The following is a 24,251-nucleotide window of genomic DNA, read 5'->3' on the forward strand; positions in this document are numbered from 1 at the left end:
GAGAAAAACAGTAATGACTATAAGTTCAAAAGAATTGAGACCCCAGAAATCCCAATGTTGAATTCAAGTAATATCCTTAGAAATAACTATACCATTTGGGAAACTCAGGGAAATACTTGCTTGTACCATCTCTAGAGAACTCATTAAAAATTTCACTAGAAAACAAGTTTCTCAGAGAAGTAACAAATAGTAGGCAATGATAGGACCTGGTCAATAGCAACAGGAACCATGAAATAAGAAGGCCTATATAGGCAGAATATCTTATGCTTATTCTTCTGGGAATTTACATAATTTGATCATTATAGATACTGTATCTTTGACACACCGTGAGGGAGGAAACACTCTGGTCCATGCACGGTAATTATTCTGACCTTTCTAACAACGCCTCTTTGTTAGGGAAAGCACTTGTAATAAGAAATCTTGAAAATAGAGCATCCCTGAGCTTAAATATAATCTGGATTGAAGCACGCAGTTCCTTGAAAGGAAATCTTAAATGAAAACAGAATAAATAATAAAACTGGAAGTCAAGCCCTATAAAACCACTAAGTGCAACACATCTTTCATGCATTTATTATCTCAAAAAGATGTTCTATTTTTTTAAAAGAAAATAACCAAAAATCAAATTTCCTTTCAACAATTTACTGGCAGATTCTTTGTATTCATTACAAGTTTAAAAACTGAAAACTATCTAAATCATTATTAAATACTATTTATTTAGCTAAATGACACATGCAATTGGGCTTTTTAAAGGTCAAATGATTTTTTTTTAAAGAAAAACAAGACAGCTACAAAGTGTCTAAACTGATATACAAATGTTAATGTGTATAAGAACAGGTACATTACTTTCCATAGAGGTTATAGTTTCCATAAGTTTGAGAAGGAGCCGAAGGTACCAAAAAAGTTAAAACACCTTGCTTTAGACACTGCAAATATTTTCGTGAAATGGAAACACTATATTGGTTAAAATACAAAGAGATGGTATAGAAACTATCTTTAAAAATACTTCTTGACTTAAAGCTTAAGAGTATTTTCAGTAGCATTAGAATCCAAGTTCTGGAAGGACAGGGATTTTTTTTTCCTGTATTATTCATTGATGTGTCCCCACTTGCCCAGATCAGTGCCTGGCTCTGAGGAGGACAGCAGTAATTGTTTGCTCAAATGAATGAACATCAATGACTCAACAGCCACAGTGTGGAATCATGCTCAATGGAAATAAAAAGAAGACCTAGTCTCCGTTTAACTTGCTGTCAAAAATCTCTAAATAGAAATACTGAGGAAAAGGCACTGTATATGTGTCTGCCAATTTTTATTCACATTTTTTAGCATGACAGATTTTGCAAATGATGCTCCATAGGGACAGGTCCGACTGTGTGCTTCTGATGCACACAGAGTAACACGAAATAACTCCATCAACACTCCGGAAGCCCTCAACACCTTGAGTTCTCCCGCTCACTGATAAGCACATCCCCACCAGAGTAGAAGGATGACAACAAAAATGAAGACAGTAATGGCATGATCTTACAATGTGTTGCCCCAACAACAACAAAAGACTTATAAGCTTCCTACAACCGGCAATGGCCACCCAGTGGACACAAAAAGATGATGAGGGGATAAGGTCTTCTCTTCAGAATAGGTGCCAACGAGGACCCTATCATTCATTATTCCTTTGTCAGTGCTCAACCGTCTTACAACAGAAATGGCACCGAATACCAAAGCAGTCCTTGAGAGATGGGTTGCTCAGTGTGACTGTAACTTCTTCAGTGGGGAACTTAGGAAAACGAAATCTGAATTCCCTACAAGCAGCAAACACAGCGCAGAGCAAGAAAGAGATGACCAGCTTCTTGGTGAGAAGAACACCAACCTGGTCGTCTTTCAAAACACAGGAAAGGGGGTAAAAGGACCTTCTGGTCATAGTCTCCAAGACTGCACTGTCTAAGTAAGAAGAGGCAAGGAGCCAGAATGAGTGGGGAGAGCTAAGAACGAGGAAAGCCAGTTCTGAATCCACGGACTCTTGAGTTTTCAGTTTTCTGCCACCTTGAATTTCCAGCCACTTATCATTACAATCATGTATTAATTTGCAATTTGAAAAATAAATGCAACTGTAAGGCTCTTAAAATGCTACAGATAAAAAGAGTGGATGGCTTCTGCCCTGTGTGTTCTCAGCACGAATGAAGTTATTTCTCTGCTTCTTTTGTTTTAATTTAGATCTTCCTCCTGGTCCGTTTCTTAAAATGTCCCCGATGAAAGACATCACCACATCTCCAAAGCGATTATTTGTTGTTGTTTTTTTTTAATATGTGACACAGAAGTGTGACCAAAGGGGAAGCAAACCACAAAATCTGATTAACTCCAAAGTGGCGACGGTGGCAATTTTCACGCACCTGCTGGAAGAATTAAGTGATGGGAAAGAAGAGGGAGAGCGGGAAGCGGTGGCACCTTTAAACAGGAGGCCCCAAGGGAGGTCACTGTGGGTCACTGATGGACAGACACCCACAGTAAAATGTGTGCCAGCACGTCTAGACACAGCAGGAAACACTCGGGGCCATACGGCATAGCTCATGTCGCCACAATCCAAGGAGGAGCTCTGAACGCCTTCTTCATCTATTTTTGTTCTCAAGCAGAGTTGTGCTCCCTGCATGTATGGCCAGACTTTGTCTCTACATTGTTGCCGTGCTTTGGAGAGGTTACAATTTTGAGTTAGCTTCGTAACCCAAAACTCTAAGAAGAGTTCTGCCAGCTATCTTTCAGCATTCACAAACCGTAAATGCTCTTCATTTATGATAAAAATATCAATGCTGAACTCATGTGATCACACTCCAATCAGTTGCAAATGATGTATGAAATGAGAAATTCTAGCACAGTGCTCGGAGAAGTAAAATTTCTGATCCGCCCTCTTAACTGTGTTATGTACAATACGTACAATGTACTACAAAGCACACAACACAGACACACATTTTCCCTAGTCTGGGCTGAGTAACCATTCTCTCTGACAGCTGCCTTCTATAAGCTCTTGAAAAATTTTCCCAGTACCTGTAAAAACAAAATAAAACACCACTTCTTTAATTTCCTTTAAAAAATGAAAAGACTATTATTAGATCACATCTGCCTCGGAAGAGACCTATCAGAAGCTACGGCTGTCATTTCTTTGCTTCTCCTCATCATGATGCTAGATTCCCAATCTTTTCTTTCTTTTCCAACTCTGATGCTTCAATCTCCATCTCGTCAGCACCTGCTTCGGACCCCGACTTCCTGAGCACCCCCTGGAATTAGCTGTGTAACTTGGGAGCCAGGATTCACTACCCCTTTCAGATGTCTCTCTTCCGAGGGGCCTCACCACACACAGCAACTCTATTACTCCTCACTAACTCACTTCCTATCACACTTCTGCTCAGCGTCTGCTCACCATGTTCCTGTAAATCACTTTCGGCCCCCACTTCACTCTCTCTTTCGCTCTCCAGTGACAGCAGATCTTGCTTCCCAGCCTTACCTATACAAGATCAAGGTCACAAACCCAGTCTCTCCATCTCAACATTTTCTGTCCATTTCACTGCCCTCACCTCCCTTCCTCCCAAAGTAGATTCCTTCCCCTGCATCCTCGATCCCTTCTGCCATTTGCTCCAGGATTCGCCTTTGAATCTCCAGTAAGGTCTCATTCTGCTAGCACCCAACAGATGCTCCCAGGTAGCCTGTGTCATGAGGGAATGAAGGAACAACTGAATGGGCAGAGGTAATCTGTCATTCACAGAACTGTTGCATTCCTTCACTTTTGAGAGGCCACACCTGTACTAATTCAGAGTTCCTGGGAAGCTGGTGCTAATGAAGACACAGGATTTTGCTTGAGCATGTAAGGTATTTCCTTTCACAGAATCTTTATTCATCTGCTAAAAGCTGCTACACTTTGCTTTATATATAAGTCAAAGCTTATGCTTTAAAGGTAGTGTTATAATGCACATATTATAAAATACTGAATGTCCTAGACCTTAGGAAAACATTCCTCTCAAGTTGTGCCAAATCCATTATCAGGGATATTATTGTCAGTTTATATAAACCCAGGAATATTACCGTAAGGCAGAATGGATCCAAGACCATCCATGCAACTAGTGACTAGACCGGATTAATAAACCAGTCTTCTTCTTCATTGCTTTTTTGCCTATGTGCAGAAAACATCTGAAGCAGGTAGCTCATTAACCATACACACTATATATTGATAAAAGTTAAACCAGGAACCCATATACCTACCACAGGGAACCCACAACCATTAAATTAGCTCCACTATATGGCTCCACCTATCCTTTTATTCTTTGTTTCCCTTTTTTTTTCTTCTTGTTGCTGAAGTATTTTAAAACAAATCATAACCCTGATGCCATTCTATCTGTTTACTAGTACACTAGTCTCTCTGAATCTTACCTAGACTATAATAACTTGTACCTAAAAAAAATCAACAATAATTCCTTATAAAATGTAAGAATTCAAGACCAAATACTATTTATCATTTCTGGTTATGTTAAAGTATATTTCCTATTTGGGTTTTTGAAAATCGTAATCGTTAGAGCTACCATTTACTGACCAATTACCAGGTATCAAGCATTATACTACGAAGTATATCTATTATCCCATTTAATCCTCATATAATCCTGAGAGGAAAGTGTTATTATCATCTTCATTTAGCAGATAATTAACAGCCATAAGAAAAATGAATTAACTCACCCAGGCTGATTCAGCTACTGAATTAAAAACAAAACAAAACAAAAAACCCAGGATTTGAACCCAGGCTCTCTGACACCAGAGCTGGGCCATTTATAAACTATATAGTGGTGCCCGTACCAGATATAGGAAGATATGTGTCTTGAGGACAGAGATACATTCAGACATACTTCATAGTTCTGTATGAATTCACGTTTAAAAAAACCTGTGCCCCACCAATAATATTCACTACTTATCTTTTTCATAAATGACAGAATTATGATGATATACTAAAAAAGAAGGTGATTGTGGGCAACATAAAATTTACATGGAAATGAGGCATTTCAAAGAAAATGAAGACTGTATGTATTTCCTACCATGTATGATGGTAGGAAAAATACATAACTTCAGGAAAGAATGCGAATAAGGTACCGACAGAAAATAAATTTTATCTGAATTTAACTACTATGAAAAGACTTTTGGAATTGAATCACCAGAATAAGACTTTCCAGGAGTACTACCCTGCTGCTATTTTCTCAAATAAAAGCCCAAGCCAGCAGCATGCATGCATGAGCAGCCCTGTACTAAGCTAAGTACCCATTTGTGGCACTTAGGTCCTATTAAATAAATTCTCTGATGAGAATGAAATACAGTAATAGATTAGTCGTGAAACAAATTTACAGCTTTAATTAATGAAGCCTTAGGATACATCAGGAAACAAAGTAATGAAAGTTATAAGGGAAGTAGTCAGCCAGTGAACGATGTCATTTTCATTGGCCCATATAATTTATAGTCTGTTGTAGATTAATTGGCACATATCCACACAGGGAAGATATGAATGAGTACACACATGCGGAGCTTACAGCCTATGGAAAACAGAAGCACCGGGAGTACTCCTGTCACCGAATTTTTCAACAACCAATTTTAAATGCAAGCCAAAGGAGACATTTGTAGCATATAATGTCAACTAGTTTGATTTCTTTATATATATATATATATATGGACATATATAAATATATACATATATTAAATATATATATATATATATATATATATAAAAAAAAAACCTCCTGATATTCCCAATCCTATAGCTCAGTTTATGCACATCCACGTCTTCTGCAACCCTGTCCCTTTCTCTGGCCCCTGGCTCATCTCCCTGCCTGCAGTCTCAAGCCCATTTCCTCATGCCTCCGAAGGGACAATGATCCACCAAAGACTTCCCCTGTCCTCTGAGTGCAGCCTCTCCTTTGTTACTAGATCCTTCCTGTCAACAAGCTCATTTTCTCTCCCACTCCGGTTTCTTAAAAAAACAAACCCTCAACAGACCCCTTACCACACACCGGTGAATAAAACTTGGTTGAGGAAGAAAACAGGATATGATAAGTACGAAAGATGAAGAGAATGGGTATAGAAAAGTCATTCAGAGTACTGACACCTGCTGAGGCTGCAAGTTAAAATACCAGCCACACGACATACCAGCTGTGTCACCTATTAATCACTCTGTGCCTCAGTTTTCCCATCCATAAAAAAATGAGGAGAGTAATAGTACCTACCTCATAGGGTTGTTACAAGGGATAAATAAGTAAATATTTTCAAAAGAGCTTAGAACAGTGCCTGGCACATCATAAGCATTATGTAAGTGCTTTGTTAAATAAATAGAATAGAAAAGAAGAAAATAAAATTACAGATGGTATCTAGGGAAATGACTGCCTGACTTTTCCAGCTGTAACCTTGCAGACTGGGGAAATTACAAACTTTCAACCAGACAAATGTTCTCTAAAACCACTTTACTCACATAAAACGTAATTTATCAAACTCATTTTTCTACTGATTATGTAAATGTCAAGACCATACAAAACTCAAATAAATTAAAGTATGTTTATTTGCTGATAGTTGAGTCCAATGTAGCTTTATCTGCAGGGGGCTCTGGGCTGGTGCTGTTACACACGGAACTGGGGAAGGTAAGCTGGGAAAGGACAGCTTAGGTGTATGTGAGCAAGATGGTGTCAGAGGTTCCCTAAGTCTTTTTCGATTACTTACAGCAAGAGTTGTCTTGCATCAGAGGCCTAACATTCAGGGGCACCTTCGGGTAGAAATTGTTTTGAGATAAAATTAATGGGCTTTCTAAGCACGGTCCAGCTTCAGTGACAGTTTAAGTCTGTTTTTGGAAAACGTACCCTTCCTGGTATTGAGGAGACACATGTGGGTCACTGTTCCATTGAGTGAACCAGACGGTGACAATTTTCATATGTTATCTCCTTTTGCATTTGCCATCTCCAAGTACTGCTAAGCTACTTATCACTGGCACAAAGTAAGAGTGGATGCTACTTTGCTTTCCATAAAGTACTTGAGAAGGACTCAATTCAGAAAAGCAATTTCTGTAGCACAGAGTACTTTCGTGGCCCTGTGTTAGGTTTAGTATTATTATTATCAATAATTTATAACAGCTTATTATTAAGACTACCAGTCTCCGAAGTTCTAACTCTGGCCAGTAAAATCCTGCTTGACTACGCAAACTTTCTGTGCCCTCGTTTTCTCACCTATAATATTAGTGCTGATGATATTTTTAAAGCACTTAGAATGAAGTCTGGAAAATGGTTAGTGCTCAGTAAATATATGCACTTCAGGGGCGCCTGGGTGGCTCAGTCGTTGAGCGTCTGCCTTCGGCTCAGGTCATGATCCCAGGGTCCTGGGATCGAGCCCCGCATTGGGCTCCCTGCTCGGCGGGAAGCCTGCTTCTCCCTCTCCCACTCCCCCTGCTTGTGTTCCCTCTCTCACTGTGTCTCTCTCTGTCAAATAAACAAATAAAATCTAAAAAAATAAATAAATAAATATTGGCTGTTTGCTTCTTAGAGGAGGAAAGTTAAAAAAAAAAAAAAAAGTCCCAACCAGTTGTCTGCCTTGTGGGGGGAACAAACAACTACCTCTCCTCGTACCTCCTCCACATGTGCACATGTTGGCCCTTCCGCCTATACCCGGACAAGGTAACTTCCTGTGATTAATGATCAGGATCAATGCTATAAATATTATACTTAGAATGTGTTTTATTTTTTGTATATTACAGCACTCATGATCTTCTTTAACAACAAAAGCATTCACTTAAATATACCATCTTTTGTCTACAGATTTACATTGTTTGGACTGGACTTGGAACTCAGGAAAAAAAAAATCAAATGATCAGATTCCTCAACAAATTATGAGAAAATTTAAGAGGGAGAGAGGGAGGGAAACTGTAGCTGAAAAGTGACTTGTGAAACTTATTAACCAGCTGTAATACATCTTATAATTTACAAATTCCTTATCTGGCGTTCCAGATAAGGAATTTGTAAAGATTCCAGATAAGGAATTTGGGATTCCAGATAAGGGTTCCAGATAAGTGCTAATTCCAGATAAGGAATTTGTAAAGTTACATGAGTCCATATGGGAAAACTGAAGGCTGGCAGGAGATGGATATTGGATCATAATGGAATACTAATTTCTTATTAGGCAGTAATATGGAATTCCCCTTTTTAGATATACCCCAAAATATTTACATTTGAAAATAGGATGTCTGGTATTTGCCTCCAAATAATTTGGGGTCAAGGAGGAGGACCGGAAAGGGCTATGTTTACAAGACCAGGTCTGAGCTGATCACTGTTGAAGCTGGAGGCAGGTACAGCAAGGCTTTATGATACTATCTGACCTTTTCACAGATCTGAAATTTTCAAAAAAAAAAAAAAAGTTTAAAAGAGAAATGCAAGTTGATTTTAAAATACCCATACATCCCACACTGTTGGACCTAAGAAAAAACACAATTTCTCAAAATCATATTTTACCTTTATAATACCTTTTTCTGAGAAGATGCAAATACTTTACACTCATGAGGTAGGCTGGGAGCAATGTGGGAAGCCAGATTTGTCACCAGTTTCAAGATGAATGAAAAGACAGAGGGGCAAGTGAGGGGGTCAGGGACGGCAAAGGTCAACTGCAAAGACCAGAATCAAGTCCGGTCTCCAGATCTGCGCATCCCAAGGCCTCTTCGAAAGGTAATGGTGACATTGCCCTGTGCCATCAATGGAAACAAAGCTACTCACAGCAAGGTTCTGAAAACTCCCTAAAAGAATCATCACTGTGTTGCCCAAGGTCTCCGAAAATCAAGAAAATAAATCTGACACGGTTCCATCACCTCGTAAGCATATATATTCATTCTTACTTATTCTTTTGCTGATCATCTTGACGGTGATTACGGGTGCAGAAGTAGTGAAGAGGGATTTAGGCTTGATTTCTTCTAGGGTCACTACTTATCAGGTGGATTATCAGAGGAGTGTGTGTGACAGAGGCAAGGGGGAGGGGAAGACAAAGAAGAGGGGGAGGGAGAAGAGAGAGGCAGGAACCTATGGCAGCCCAACCATGGCAGAGAGCAGGAAAAAGGCCCAGCTCCTGGTCTGAACTTGGGGACCACAAAAACATATTTTGGGGATCGGGTACCCAGGTTATTTTCCTACTTTCATCAAGTACATAGGAATAAAAGAAGGGGAACTCTGTTGCTTAAAACCTAAAAGGATGTTTCAGGAAATTTCAAAATGTTTATAACAAGACAAAACTAAGAGAGCGGCTAATATTAATCCGAAATTAACACGCTCCTGTGGTGATACAATGTGAACATTAATGGCAAAGGGGAATTTATATAGTCTTCAAGACCTTAGCTTAACACGAATGAGCAGAAGAGTGACCTCATTTCTCCCTTTTACTTTTCCTATATAGTTTGTTAAATATTTTCTTTTTAAAGATTTTATTTATTTGAGAGAGAGAGAGCACATGAGAGGGGGGAGGGTCCAAGGGAGAAGCAGACCCCCCCGCGCAGCAGGGAGCCTGAGGCGGGACCCGATCCTGAGCCCAAGGCAGTCGCCCAACCGACTGAGCCACCCAGGCGCCCAGTTTGTTAACTATTTTAGAGACAACATATTATATAGACAATGTTATGAGGAATTCTTGTTAAACTACCTGGAAACCAAGCTCTCTAAGACACACCTCAGTATGTTAGCAAGTATTATCTCTTCATAATCTTTCACATTTCTAAAGCGCGGGCTAAGCTGCAATTTGGATCTGTTTTTCAAGCCTTTATTTTCTTCCCTTTTTAGCACTGCTGGTTTGTGTTTCTAACTTACTGATTCATGTCCTTTAAAAAGTGTATAAAGCAGATTTTGAAACTATAATCATTGTTATTTACACAGCTTACAAATTCTGTCCTTCCTGTCCAAAAATACTATCTTTAAATTCTATGGATTCGGTCCACTTGTCAAGAATAGAAGGTACCCTTACTAGTAGGTTATGATTAACACATAAATTAATTCACCAAAGATTTTATAGCTATAAATGCATTAAAAATAAACTTAACACATATTTCTTAGAGAAAACAAGTATTTTTTTTAACCAGGAGAGAAATACTCCAGAATTATTTTGTGTTTAATTTTCTTAATTTTTTAAAATTAACATAATAATGTATTATTTGTTTCCAGGGTACAGGTCTGTGATTCATCAGTCTTACACAGTTCACCGCGCTCACCATAGCACATAACCTCCCCACTGTCCACCACCCAGCCAGAATTATTTTGTGTTTATGAAACAAAATACGTGGCCCAGAGTTGCTTAAAATTGTCGGCATTTTAATAAGCATCATTTTGTAAAACACGGTAAAGTTGGGTCATGTGAGATTTGTGTGATACAATTTTAATCTAAATTTAAATCTTTTAATGTAAAAGGTGGTGTGCATTGTGTTCAACGTTAAAACAAATACAAAAAAAAAAATTTGAAACATAAGGAGTGGAGGCTTTTGAATAACCACCAAAACATTCACTACAGGTTTTTCCTAAATATTAAAAACTTGCCCTAAGAGAAGACTCTGAGAACTGAGAAAGAAAAATAATATGTGAAACAGTTTACCATTTCGCAGTTCTGAAACTCTAATGGGAAGGTTTCCAAGTACTTACCCCCTCTTGATATTATCTAATGCAGAGAGGACAAAAATAATGCAATTGTTTACCACAAATGTGAAAAATACATGTTGACCTTGATAAGCAAACCAACTTGGGGCTTTGGAAATATTGTCTTCCTTGCATTATCAATACAAAGTAACTCAACAGACCTGATATCAATGACATACTTTGATTTAGTAATCATTATCATGGTTCTACACCCCTTTTGAGTTTTTCAAAGAACTTCTGTATGCATCACCCCAATTTAACTTTCGTGGGAACCTCCAGAGGGTAGGCAGTTTAGAAATTCACATAGTTCTACAAATGAGCTCATAAAGGAAAAGTATACAAGGTCATATATCCTAAAGCTTGTCAATTACAAATGCTCACCGTTCCAACATTAAGAAATTCCAGTCCTGTTTCCAGATGCAGTTACCTGATTGGTCGATTCTCTTTACTGTCAAAGAGTGAGAAGATGACCTCAAGCTCCTCCCCCAGGTTAGAACACATGAGGCTCTTCATCTGCACAAAGAGGTGGTGACTGCTGGCCTGCACTGGGGTGTCTTTCTTCCGATGTCGGTGCTCCATCTGAATAACACCCCCCAACAAAAACACGATCAGCGTGGACTAAAGAAAACAATGGGGTCCAACAAACTAGTTAGCTACGGTAAGATTATGATGTCCTGTGGTATCTTCTTTCTCTTTTCCTGTGGATTTGGCATCTGGTTGGATGTTACATTCCAAATTTTCTTCCAACTTCTAAAATAAGAAACCATGAAGTTTGCAGACTATCAAGGAATCTTGCCTTAAGAATTTGGTTTGTTCTATCTATCTATCTATCTATCTATCTATCTATCTATCTAATCTATTTATTGACGGAGAGGTGGGGGGGGAGAGAGAGAATCTTAAGCAGGCTCCACGCCCAGCGTGGAGCCCAACATGAGGCTCCATCTCACAACCCTGAGATCATGACCTGAGCTGAAATCAAGAGTCAGATGCTTAACTGACTGAGCCATGCAGGCGCCCCAAGATTTTGGTTTTAAACCATTAATGTTAAAATGATACCAACTTGCTGAGTAGATTCAGGCAGCATGATGTTCAAAAGATTCTACTGTTCCCTTATCAATTTCCAGGGTGAGAATAAATTATTAGTCATCTTTAAAAAACCCGACTAAATTGTATCTGGTCATTCACTGATGGTAGCTGAACAATGCAGCTGTGATTTCACATTTTTCATAATTAAAAGTCCTGTTAAAGTATATTAAATTGCAAAACTGTGGTAGTTTTCTGAGACACGCTGTGGCAAGTGATATTCAATCATGAGAGCAAGAAAATGTTTCTAACTTGCCGTGGAGCTAACAGGGCGGCAGAACGGGGAAGCCGGTGAGATGGCTAAGGGGAGAACAGCATCCATGTCCATCTTACTTCTGCCTAGCGTAGGCTACACTTGGGAAGCAGGATCAGAAGTGAACATTAACACAAGCTGAAGGAGGAAAGTAATCACCGACAGTTCCAGGGTGAAGAGAACATGGGGGTGATCAGTCCGGAACACACACTTGTTAAGTGTCTCTTATGTGCCAAGCAGTGGGAATGCACTGATGAGCAAAACCAGAAATAGCCCCTACCTCCATGGATCTTATCTACCAGGGGGAGCAGACACCAACAAAATCATCCCACATACAGACGGGAAACTGCAACTGTGACAAATGGAGGGGAAGAACCAGATTATCACGACGATCTGGAAGGATGCGATCTGACTTGTGTCTGGGCAGTCAGAGCAGGCGTCCTGAGAAAGGGACACTTTGGCCAAGAGCCAAAGAGGCAGCAGGACCAATGAACCATCTAGGACAACTACGTGCAGGAAAAAACCCAGTTGTTCTTCCCCCAATCTACTATAGGCAGATATTTCCATAACAGACAATAAAGATGTCATGGTAATATTAGAACGTTATGAAGGTTTCTAAACCTTTACTCATCACTTTTGTACTTGGACCAGTTACAAACAGTTCATGGTCCAGCTAGTTCTTGGACCACCTTCAAGGAGAAGAGATTCAGGGCAAGAGCGCAGGGGAAACACACACAAGGACCGTGTATCCACAGAACAGGTGCTAAGAATGAGGAGTATTTTTGCTTTCCTAACCCAGATTACTAATGGCCACCTCCTCTGGCTCACTAGACAATTAAAAAAAAAATAGCTTAGGAATTAATCCCACAGGAATGGGGTAATATCCTTGGCTTAGGGGTAAGGCACCTAACCCTGTTTCTACATTAACCATCTTTTTTATGTTTCTTAGTTCAACGATTCCTGACTGACCAAGATTTGAAAGGAAAAAACACCATCTAAATGTACAGTTGTAAATGCAGCAGGATGAGATTACCAGAATTTTTCATGCTTTTATCTTTTAATTTAAACTACTCAAAAGGTAAACAGTTAAAAATGCAATTAAGCAAATGCATCTGTAATCACTGTATACTCAACAGGTACAATGGACATCTCTCTGCGAAAGTGAAGGGTACACTTTCTTGTAAAGTGCACCTCAGCACTGTGTTATGTGTTAGTGATAATTGCTAGAAAAAGCTTCCTGCAGAGAAATATTCTAACTATAGGGGGCAAAAAAAAAAAAGTGTAATTCTGCCTTGTTTTCTGAGAAGGTCGCTCTGTTTTGTGCTTTTAAAATTTCTTTTTTTACCAAAGCAAAAGAAGCAGCGTACGTTCATAAAACTACATCTCTTTAACTCACAAAGAAGCCTTTTATTTTCTGAAAATGCTAACTTATTTACGGATATACTTAAAAGTTTAGGGTAACACAGCATAAAATACTATGAAGAAATGAATGACTACTAAGGACTAGAGTGGGAAAAACAGGTATAAAAATCTTATTTAAATAAAGGACCTCAAAGAGGCATCTGGTCTTTATTTCAAACAGTGCAAAGTTCCTAGCATCAGTCATGACATTTACTAAAAATGGAGCAAAAAAAAAAAAAATTAGCTCCTTTACTGATGCAAGGAATTCAATATATCTAGATCAGTGGTTCTCAACCTTGACTGCACTTTAGAATCACCAGGAGAGCTTTTAAAAAATACTTATGCCCAGGACCTATCCCAGAACAATTAAATTAGAATTTCTAGGGGATGGGGGTCCAGTCAGTGATAGTTTTAAAAGCTCCCCAGGTGATTCTAATGTGCAATGAGGGCTGAGAACTATTGATTGAGATCATATGCAAAGACAGGCAAATCAAAGCCGACTGAAAAATGCATTGTTGCATATTCTGTACAATTACTGCCTTGGAACCATGGATCTTTGCATGCATGCCTGTCCTAAGCCTGTCTGCTTCTACCCTGATTATGCACATGTGACATGAGTCATCACAAATGGCACCAAAATCTCCCCTTCTCTCACCCACCATTCTTCCAGGTCTGGAAAAGATGTGGACGTAAGTAGGTTATGATGACTTGTTTATCTCTTGGTAAGTCACTACAATGGGGAACTGCTAAAAATATCTCTGTGAAAATATTATTACAAAAACAAAATTAAAAAGGCATGTTCACACTTCAAGGGCTATAATTTGGTAGTTATAACAAACAGACAAAAATCCATCTGTGAAATAAATTACGGTTACAAAGGCACCTACCAGACACTCTAAATGTGCTTATAATTTAACTAGACCTTTGATTAGGAAAAGAAACAGATTCATTCTAAAGATTTATTGAAGGGATGCAAATTTTTAATCCTCATATAATGTATAAATTACTGGGTGGATTGCCTATACCACAGCTTTTCCACTTCAGCACTACTGATCATTTGGGCTGGATATTTCTTTGTTGTGGGGGCTTTCCTGGGTTTTGTAGGATGTTTAGCAGCTTTCTCTGGCTTCTATACACCAGACCCAGTAGCCCCTCTCTCCACCCCCATCCACCCCACCCCCAATTCTGACAACCAAAAATGTCTCCAGACATTGCCAAATGTCCCCTGCTCTCTGTTTGAGAACCCCTGGTCCACCCACTGAGGATCACAAAGCAAGAAGTTAACATAATCTTATAAAACCAAGAAAGGTTTATAAAAAGATACTCTGTATGCACAGATAACCAGAGAATCTAGCTAAGGCTCTCTTTATTTATAGGCGGACTGGGATGTGGCCTTTGGCAGAAAACCAAACGTTCCAAGTGGACATATGTTAACACTGTGAGGTTTAGCACGTTTTACTGGTTAGATGAACATAATTAGGTGAGAAAGACCTGCTAACAGGGCTATCCAAAACCTAAAGCAAGACTTTTTTTTTTTCTTCTAATGATGCAGTATGGATTTAGCAATGTACAAACATCTGTGTTTCAAATAGGACATGGAGAAGACACAGTAAAAAAAACAAAACAAAAAACAAAAAAAACGAACAAGTGGCAACAATCAATCAAACATCCTCTACTGGGGCATGCATGCCATGGCCCTTGATCCGTGATGATAAACAACAACGACAGCAAGGGACTGAAGGTGACGCCTGCGAACTCTCCCTGGTGAAGTCAATATAGTCAGTCCCTTTTATATTGCCCAGAGAAAAGGACCAGTGCAATGGACAATCTGATTATTGCTAGGCCAGGGCATAAACAGAAACCTGCCTTGAAGATAACAGGTCCTTTTGAAGTTTATAATAATTTGGGTTATTCTTGGGCCACAAACAGTAAAATACAACCACTACCGGGAGAAATTAAATTTTCATGGAAAATCAGAAATGAAGACTCTGGGCTAGGATCTGAGCTATAAAAATGGAAAACACCCTGGCCTGGCAGTCACTACTCATCAGTGGTAGTCCCCTGCACCAGTGACAGCCATTGCTCATCAATCATAGCCCAGATGAGACCCCAGAATTGTATCAACATGGCGCTCCTGGCGGCCATCACAAACAAATCAGAATGTTGAAAAAGATGAAATCAATTTGCCATCCCATATAGGACATTAGGTGAAAAGAACAAAGATAAACTCACACACATACAAAATCAAACTAGAAAAACTAAAATATATTTGTGTCAGACACTGTTAGTTGCTTATCAAGTATATGCCATCCCTAGCTAAATACAGGGATGTGACTATGTTCTGGCCAATGAAATATAACTGCAAATGTGGTGTGGAAATTCTAGCAAAGCTCTTTAAAGTCTTTGAACTAAGAACCTTTCTTCTTCCTACTGCTGGAGAGCAGACGTAATGGCTAGAGCCCTTGCAGCTGTATCGAACTTGGAAGTATCCTTGATGATGGAAACCATGTACCACTGGGCAGAAAAATAAGAACCTTATTACTTTCGACACCATGAAACCACACACAAGCCCAGAACTTCCTGCCTCCTGGCTTGCATATTGTGATAAAGAAATAACTTTCTATCATGTCTAAGCTTCTATTATTAATTTCATTGAACACAGCCAGATCTAATCTTAAGATTTAGCATATAAGGTATCAATCACTCTTGCCACTTGCCTCTCTAATAAAGATAAAGCAAAGGTGAGCAAGGAATGAAAATCAACTGAATGCTTAGGTGCTCTGCAAACATTAACTGTCAAGGAAAGGTCATTTACATGCATTTATTTAATCTTCCTAACAAACATGGTAAGAATTATTTCCTTACTTAACAGAGGAAGAATGTGAAGCTCTGAGAGACTAAGTGATAAGCTCAAGACCACAGACCTGAGAAAAGGGAATCCAAATCTAGTTTTTTGGATCTAGACCCATGGTCTTTCCATAATAACATGATGACCTCAAAAACAGTGACTGCTTATTAAGCAATCGGTAATGCTTATTAAGTGTAAAGCACTGTACAAGATTATCTTGGGCATGACAGAAAAAGTATAAGACAGTGCCTACTCTGAAGAAACTTCCAATCGAGTGAGATTAAAGAAGTGAGAGACACATTTGATGCTCAATGAGTTAAAGTAACTGCAATAAAGATGCTCCACTAGAGGATGTGACTCGCAAATAAGTTATACAGATTTTACTTGTTATGCAAGCGAAGAATTAGGGATAACTTCAACTTGAAACACTCTTATTTTGTTTCCTTCCTCCTTCTTTCTCTGCCTCCCTCCAACTGACATTTAAATGTGGTTTTGCTATGTGCCAAATATCTACTTAGCAATGATACCACAAAGGTATGCCACACAAAACATCACTCTCAAGAAGCTCAATGTGAAGGGCATTCTCTACAAAAAGCAGAAGTAATTCCAACTGACATAATAAGGTGTAGATAGATAATCTGAACAGATCAGCGACTAAGGAAAAAATTGAAAGTGGTAGAAATGCTTTCTAAAAATCAGACATAAGCTCTGATGGGCCTACTGATGATTTTTTTCCCCACATTTCTCAGATCCAGATCATCTCAGGTCAAGAATTTCCCACTATTCTATGAAGACTATTGTACACTTGGGAAGCTATCCAGAAGAGGCAGGATCTTCCAAAAAGGAGTCTTCTCCTTTACCACAGGAGCTGTTCCTCTGAACATTATAGTAAGACGCATGGGAAACCATATCAAAGTAAAATTACACTGGCGTAATGGCCTTTGAAAGCCCTTCCCGGCCACAGTCTTCTTTGATTTGGGGTTTTAAAAGAGCTTAGTTAATATCAAGAAATTAGGTAATTTTTATACAAGTATTAAGATATAAGGCTCGGGGCGCCTGGGTGGCTCATTCGGTTAAGCATCTGCCTTTGGCTCAAGTCATAATCCCAGGGTCCTGGGATCGAGCCCCATGTTGGGCTCCCTGCTCAGCGGGGAGACTGCTTTTCCCTCTCCCTCTGCCTGCCGCTCTGCTCACTTGTGCTCTCTGTCAAATAAATAAATAAAATCTTAAAAAAAAAAAAAAAGAATACAAGGCTAAATACAAGGCAGATTGGACCAGATTTAACTTACCATGTAACTCGGAAAAAACTCAAGTCATAGGTGATGGGCAATATGATCAAATATCTTAGAATTATTAACAGACTTCAGCACTGAGGATGGATTAGGGCCTAGAAGGGGTGGGGTAAGATCAGCAGTTGGAGACAGTGAAGGAGACACTTTCAAATGGATTCTGCAGATAGTGGTAATGGGGGCAGGGGGTGGGGGTAAAACATGTTGGGGAAGAATAACTAGGTATCATTAGCTCCAACACCGTCCTGGAACACAACAGATAAATATGTATGATTTGTAGGCATTTTACTAAACTAACAAAATGTACAAAGATGTACAAAAGAACTTAAAACTTCTTTGGATTTACTTCCTAGTATCTAAGACTTGAGAGCGCAATAGAGCACATCATATGATTCTGGAACAGGTAAAGTACCTCAGTTATTTACTTGGGGCATGGTCACCTCAGCTCTCAATTCTCTTTATTTGCTCCAAATTAAACTTGGAACATCCTGTTCTTACAAAATCAATCAAGTATGAAGAGCACCATAGAAACCACAAAATTAGCAGTGAGGCTGTGAACCAAGATTTCTTGTACCTACCAGTCGGTAGAGCTCGGTAATGCTGATGTCCTCTGGATCTACCATTGCATACTCTTTCCTAGGCACCAGGTCCAGTCCCAGTTGTCTAGAAAACACATGGCAAAAATTTGGGGAAAAAGTCACCTCCATAGAAAATATTAAAGATCACTATTTTTACTGTGTCACCTTGAAATTAGATATGTCGCCCACCATCCTTCTATTTTCTGCCTCTAGTAACTGGTTACCACATTTGGAGTAGCCAACATAACTAGGCTGGACGTCGGGCCTAACTTGAGAAAGATGACAAAGGCAGGTAAATCGAGGGGATAGGCAGGCACTGTGAGTGGTGTGCCCCTGCCCCTGGAGGCCCCAAGAACTATCACCACAAAAACCCTTCCATCGTGGACTTGTGTAGAAACAAGAGCGAGACATACATTTGTTCTAGAAATCAGAGTTGAGAAGAGGGAGGTTTGGCCGGCAGGCTTTGATCTAGCACTAAAACACCTAGTTATATCCAGAGCGAACACATTTCTAATGTGAATCTCTGGCAACGTGTGTGTAGTCCTCAGTCTTAGAGAGTTCTGGGGTCAGTCATTAGGAGAAACTTAGGAGAGGCAGGGGACAGAAATTAAGGTAGCACAGTTTTAGGCCTGGGGTGGCGAAACGGTTTAAACTCTTATGTCGGATTGACACAACTGACATGTGGCTTACTGTGCTGAGAAGTGTTCTAAGGTTATCCATCCAACCTCAGTGGGAGCAAGTATGGTGACTAATTTGTGACATCCTACCACAGATGGAGGAACATCAGTGTAACTACCACTTCGCCTCTAGTGACCTTGGTGACATCCTCCTCTCCAGGGTGCCCACTTGACTACAATGAGAGCAACATCGTATTGTTCTCTTCATCTCCTGAACCTTCCATGGCCATCCCAAAGATGTCACGATGTCTTTGTGATGCCCTGTAGATCAAGGCCAAGATACTGTTTCTCTCCCAGACTCCCCTCAGTTACCCCGTTCCAGGTCTCACTGTTAATTCTCTGATAATTTTTCTGTGTCCCTTTCACATCCTTTTCTAACACGGAAGCCTTCTGCCACGGCATTTCCAGTTATAAAACCACAGCTTTCTCACTTGTGTATTAAAAAAAAAAAAAAAAAAAAAAAAAATCCTGAAATTCTGTACCCTCCCCCAAACTTCATTAGAGGCTTCATAAGTAGAACTTATTGATTTGGCACTGACTTCAAGCCAGGCACTGACCCAGCCAGGCTGAGGGACAGCTGTTCTTAAGAAGGTTACATGTCTGTGACATTCTTAATGGCAGTAGTTGTCCTTGACATGAAAAAAGTTTAATTTTCTTCAATTATGTTTCACTTTGAGAAATTTAAAAATCACACTTCCATTCTCTAATTTTTGTTGAACTTTCATATCACAAACAGCACTGTGATTTGTTTTCCAAGTATCCATGTCTCCCTGTTATAGACTGAATGTGCCCTCCCAAAATGTTTATGTAGAAACCCAATATGGCCAACCTCATCATGACTATATCTGAGGATAGGGACTATAATAAGGTAATACAGGTTACATGAGGTCAAAAGGGTGGGGCCCTAATCCAATAGAACTAGTGTTCTTATAAGAAGAAGAGACCCCAGAGATTTCTCTTCTCCATGCAAGCACAGAGGAAAGGTCATGTGAGGACACAGCAAAAAGGCAGCTGTCTGCAAGCTGGCAAGAGAGTCCTCCGCTGGTACCTTGATCACGCACTTCTAGCCTCCAGAACTGTGAGAAAATAAATGTGTTGTTTAGGCCACCCACTCTATGGTATTTTGTTATGGCAGCCCTAGCAGACTTATACATCCCCTTGGTCCACCTCACCAGGGATTCCGATAGGGTCTGTTCCCCATTCTTCGTCCCCTCCCCCAAGAGAGAACCACTGCCCTACATTATAAGACATCATTTGACACCAGGTCAGTACTGCTGAGGAAAGATTATCACGCAAAGTAAAGAAGATATATAACCACACATGAATCATGGCATCAACCTTACCCACAGCTCCTTCTCTGAGAAGCTGTCCTACCCTGGGAGGCATGAGGAATTGCTGAGGCAGTCTAGTCATCTGACCATCTCCCCTTCCCGAGCCACACCTGACTGGCCTGGCCCACAGATAGACACACCTGACCTAAGGACAAATAATCCATGGACTGCCCAATAGCTTATGAGTGGCTGGTAGAAAATGCTCAGTCTAAACAGGAATAGTAGATTTTGACTTTCAATGAGATTCCTTCTTTGAGAACTTGGATACAGAAACTCAGAGCATCAGCCATATGCCATGAGGAAGAAAAGATACATGAAGGGCAACTAGTCCCTATCACTGTAGAATGAGTAAGGACCAATTCTAGCTGCACAGGTTCTGGAGCAGATGTGAAATCCAGAAACCTCCCAGGCTTGGGGCTCCAGGAGCCTTTAACTTGCAAGTCTCTCTCTCTCTCTCTCTCTCTCTCTCTCTCTCTCTCTCTCCTAAAGCCTTAATTGTTCAACTTCTGCTGGCTTCCTGGGTCCTAGCTGTATGAAGAGAGTTTCCTCCGTATCGATTTTGTTTTGTTAATTCCTAGGTATATCCTTAGGATAACTCTCCCAGTGTTTGAGATTTTCCTAGCTCACAGAACAGGATCGGGGCTGTGCTTTAATATCAGAAAGAAGAAATGAGGGAAAATGAGAAAGGAGAAAATGCTCAGGATACAGGAAACCAGAGCAGGGAGGGGAGGGGCACATTCTTTGTCATTTCAGTCACTGCACTGCTCTGGGCATCAGGAAAGAAGGATGAACAGAGTCTCCCTTCTGTATGATCTTAGCAGGAAAAGTCAAAGGACAGCACAGGACTCTATGGGGAACAGAAACGGGTACCATTATTTTAACTCTGTGTGACACCTGCAGGTGAGAATACTTCTCTTCATGGCTCTGTTAAGGAACAAAAGGAACAGCTCCTCCTTCTCTTCCTCCCAAGCTTCCCACACGCAGACAGCTTCTCTTTACCACTCTTTAGCAGTGTGACACACAACTCGAAAGTGAACGTTCTTAATTTATGGCCATCCAGAGATCTACATGCGGACAGATAATTTTGCAGGACAATCTGATCTAGTTTAATATGCAAGAGAATGATCTGAATTTGCTTTTCATTTAGCGCTATTCAATAAGAAAACGGATTTATACTTACAAGAATCCAGTAAATGCACAATCTGTGTGCTGAAAGTTGTTTTCAAGTTAAGGGGTCAAAGAAAACCAAATGAGACCTCAGAAAATTCATGAATTTGAGGATGAGCTATATAAATTATATTGTTCATTTTCACGCATCAATGTTTTACCAACTTACCATAAATTAGCCACAGAACTGCCCAAAGTACAAGCTAGAACTTATATGAGTCATGTTTCAGTCATAATTAATGTTTTTCTCTCTGTCATCATCTTCCTTCCTAAAACTGAAAAAGTATCTTTCTGCCTCCTCTATATTTCTAAGCTATTTTTGATAAGCTACTTCATCCAACTTTCTTCCTATTTACAAACTAGTCTTTAAACGAGGACCAGCATAATGACTAAGAGCCAATATAAATCAGTGAAAACTCAAAGTTTTTATCAAAATGAAAAAGAAACACTTGATAGACAGCATGGGTCCCCTTCAAACAGCCTTGAGATCCACCCTGCCTGGCCTGCCTCATCTCAAACAGCAAGACTGGAGGCTCAGTGCAAATGGCTGCCACGTTTTCTTCCTCAGGAAATGCTGTTGGACTCCTACTGCCCTGGAGCCGAAAGGGTCCAGGGACCTCCTCTAGTTCAATGTACTCCTTCCACAGGTGAAGAAAGTGAAGTCAAGAAGGGCTCAGGAATTTGCCTCATGTCTTAAAAAAGCAGCATTCCTAGTCCAATGTCCTGTTGCCATTCCACATCTATGGCTGTTTTTTCTTTCCCCCCACAGGTATCAATCTTGTAGAGGTAAATAATTTAGGACTACCATACTGCTCATCTGTAAAAGGATGAATGGCGCATCGTACTCAACAAAATAACAGAAGTACTCAGGGTGAGCATGAGGCTTCAAATGTATCGGTAGGTCCATGTGCTCCTATATGAAGATGTCATGTTCAGCAGAATCAAAAGTGGCTTCTGAGAGAGCAACTTCCTGCAGTCAGAGGAAGCAGCGCTCTAGCTTCAAATCGGCTTTTCCAGATTCAATAAGAGGTGAATTTATCTGTGGTGTATGTCCTGCCATTTTCTCCTTCTCTACCGGCTTTTCTTTTATTCTGTAGCCCTAAGATCCTCTGAAGGTCCAAATAGCCAATGGGGATTTGGAAGAGGAAAGGAAGGGAGGACATGACCATGACATTGAGGGACCTTTTAACTTCCTGCAACAAGCCTAGGATTATAGTCAAAGCGTATTCTAATTTCTCACCCACATATTAACATTCATACTTAGCACAATATCAGCCTTGATCAGAGCTATAAGTGATGAGATTTACTAGAAGTGCTTGGCGGTTATTTTTAAGATTAGTCAGTTTTATTTAAGAGTAAATCTTGGTCTGCTTTTTACGAGTTCTCCCAAGCAGCTCCTCAAAGGGGCCAATACATACACACAGGCGGAATCAGAGCAATAACGAATGCCCTACCAGTGCACCTGTTTTAAGACTTTTAATAGGAGGTATTAGCATCAGTGTCTCCCTCCAGATTACTCTGGTGACATACTACCACGATACGGAAGGGGTATATATTAAAAGCAAATACACATGCCAAACCTAAAGCTTATTTTTAAATAAGACCTATGGAACAAAAGCCATATCTGGTTGATCCCTGTAAACATTTCATATTCTGTGAGCATGTGCACACTACCTGACCTCACAGGGCACTAGAGAACAAACAACATCCTGGTGCCCTCACCAACCCTAGAGGATACGGTTCTCAGCTCCATCAATGATAGTCTTCCCCTAAGCCCCCACAAGGATAAAACTGCAAAAGCCCCATCTGCTGTGTTCTGGAGATATTACCGTGCACTGGCTCACACCAATGCAGCATATGTCACCAGGGACCCCCCCCCCCCCCACCACCAATGCGAAGGACAGTACTCACTCATTGCCCCAGTCCAGGCGGGCAGTAATGTGACGCTTCACATCCTTCATCCGGTCGTGGGTCAGATGGCCCACCAGCACCTGCCGCCGCAGATCCAGGATTTCATTCATGATGTGCCACAGCCGGTGGAAGAGATCGCCTTCATTTCTCTGGGAAATACACAAATGTGGAAGCGGTGGTCAGTCCCCACAGTGAGTGGTGAGGAAACCACACAGGAGACGTAAGGCCAAGTCCAGCTTCCCTCCATGTGCTTGCCACTCTGTGGGCAGACTCTCTGTTAACGGCTCCCTCTCCCCTCACACTCTCACATACACCCTCTGCTCTATATGCTTTCATCCAGGCTCACAACACTGCTCTCCAAGGATCCAACTTCACTTCTCAGACTCCCCGGCAGAGAGTCCTCACCACGCCTCCACACCTGCTGCTTACATACTCGGGCTCCTCTTCCACCTCAAATCCTCCTCTCTTTAACTCCGTCCCAATTCTACTGTCTTCAAGCCTCCACCTGAATCCACCTCTGTCAGGAATCTTCCCTGACAACTCTCACCCACATTCTTTTTTCTCTTCTCTCAACAGTGGCTGCACATAATTCAGGCCAATTCAACGGAAAATGCTGTTTGCTCATTATTTCTTGCACGTTGGTCTTAATGCTTTACTGTATCTCCCATCATAAGCTGGGTACACAGAGGGCTCTCAAACTCATTCACTATTGCTATTATCTGGTCACTATTCAGACTTCTATGAACAAACACTGTTTTCTTTCTTACTTGTTAAATATGCGTGTAGATTCGATACTCTCCTGTGAAATTCGTCAAGCAAGGCGACTTAATGTAAGGAAGATGTGTTAAACTCCCAGCTTCAAATCCTGCTTTTGCTACTGACTCGTTTTACAGGCTTGGCAAGTGAGTTCTGTCATCTGTGAAACAGACAGTACTACCTTCCCATAAGGCTGTTTTGTGGATTGGAGATAATGTTTGTGAAGAGAGCAGGACAGCATTGTAATGAGGAACACAGACTTGGGAGCCTGACTACGCGATCTGCATTCCAAGTCTGCCATTTACTGGCTA

General features: G+C 40.4%; 1 protein-coding gene across 10 annotated transcripts in view; it reads right to left on the minus strand.

Moving 5' to 3' along the window:
• Positions 1–24,251, minus strand: part of DOCK4 (dedicator of cytokinesis 4) — a 428,555-nt gene that overhangs the window by 199,703 nt on the left and 204,601 nt on the right. For all 10 annotated transcript variants that reach the window (XM_027573302.2, XM_027573297.2, XM_027573299.2 and 7 more), the window contains exons 6-8: positions 23,185–23,333; positions 18,099–18,183; positions 11,074–11,225 (exon numbers count right to left, since the gene is read on the minus strand). In XM_027573302.2, the coding sequence (XP_027429103.1) occupies positions 11,074–11,225; positions 18,099–18,183; positions 23,185–23,333 (386 nt within the window). The remainder of the gene's footprint in view (positions 1–11,073; positions 11,226–18,098; positions 18,184–23,184; positions 23,334–24,251) is intronic.

This window comes from Zalophus californianus, chromosome 12, assembly GCF_009762305.2.
Source record: "Zalophus californianus isolate mZalCal1 chromosome 12, mZalCal1.pri.v2, whole genome shotgun sequence".
In the NCBI taxonomy this organism is placed as follows: domain Eukaryota; kingdom Metazoa; phylum Chordata; class Mammalia; order Carnivora; family Otariidae; genus Zalophus; species Zalophus californianus.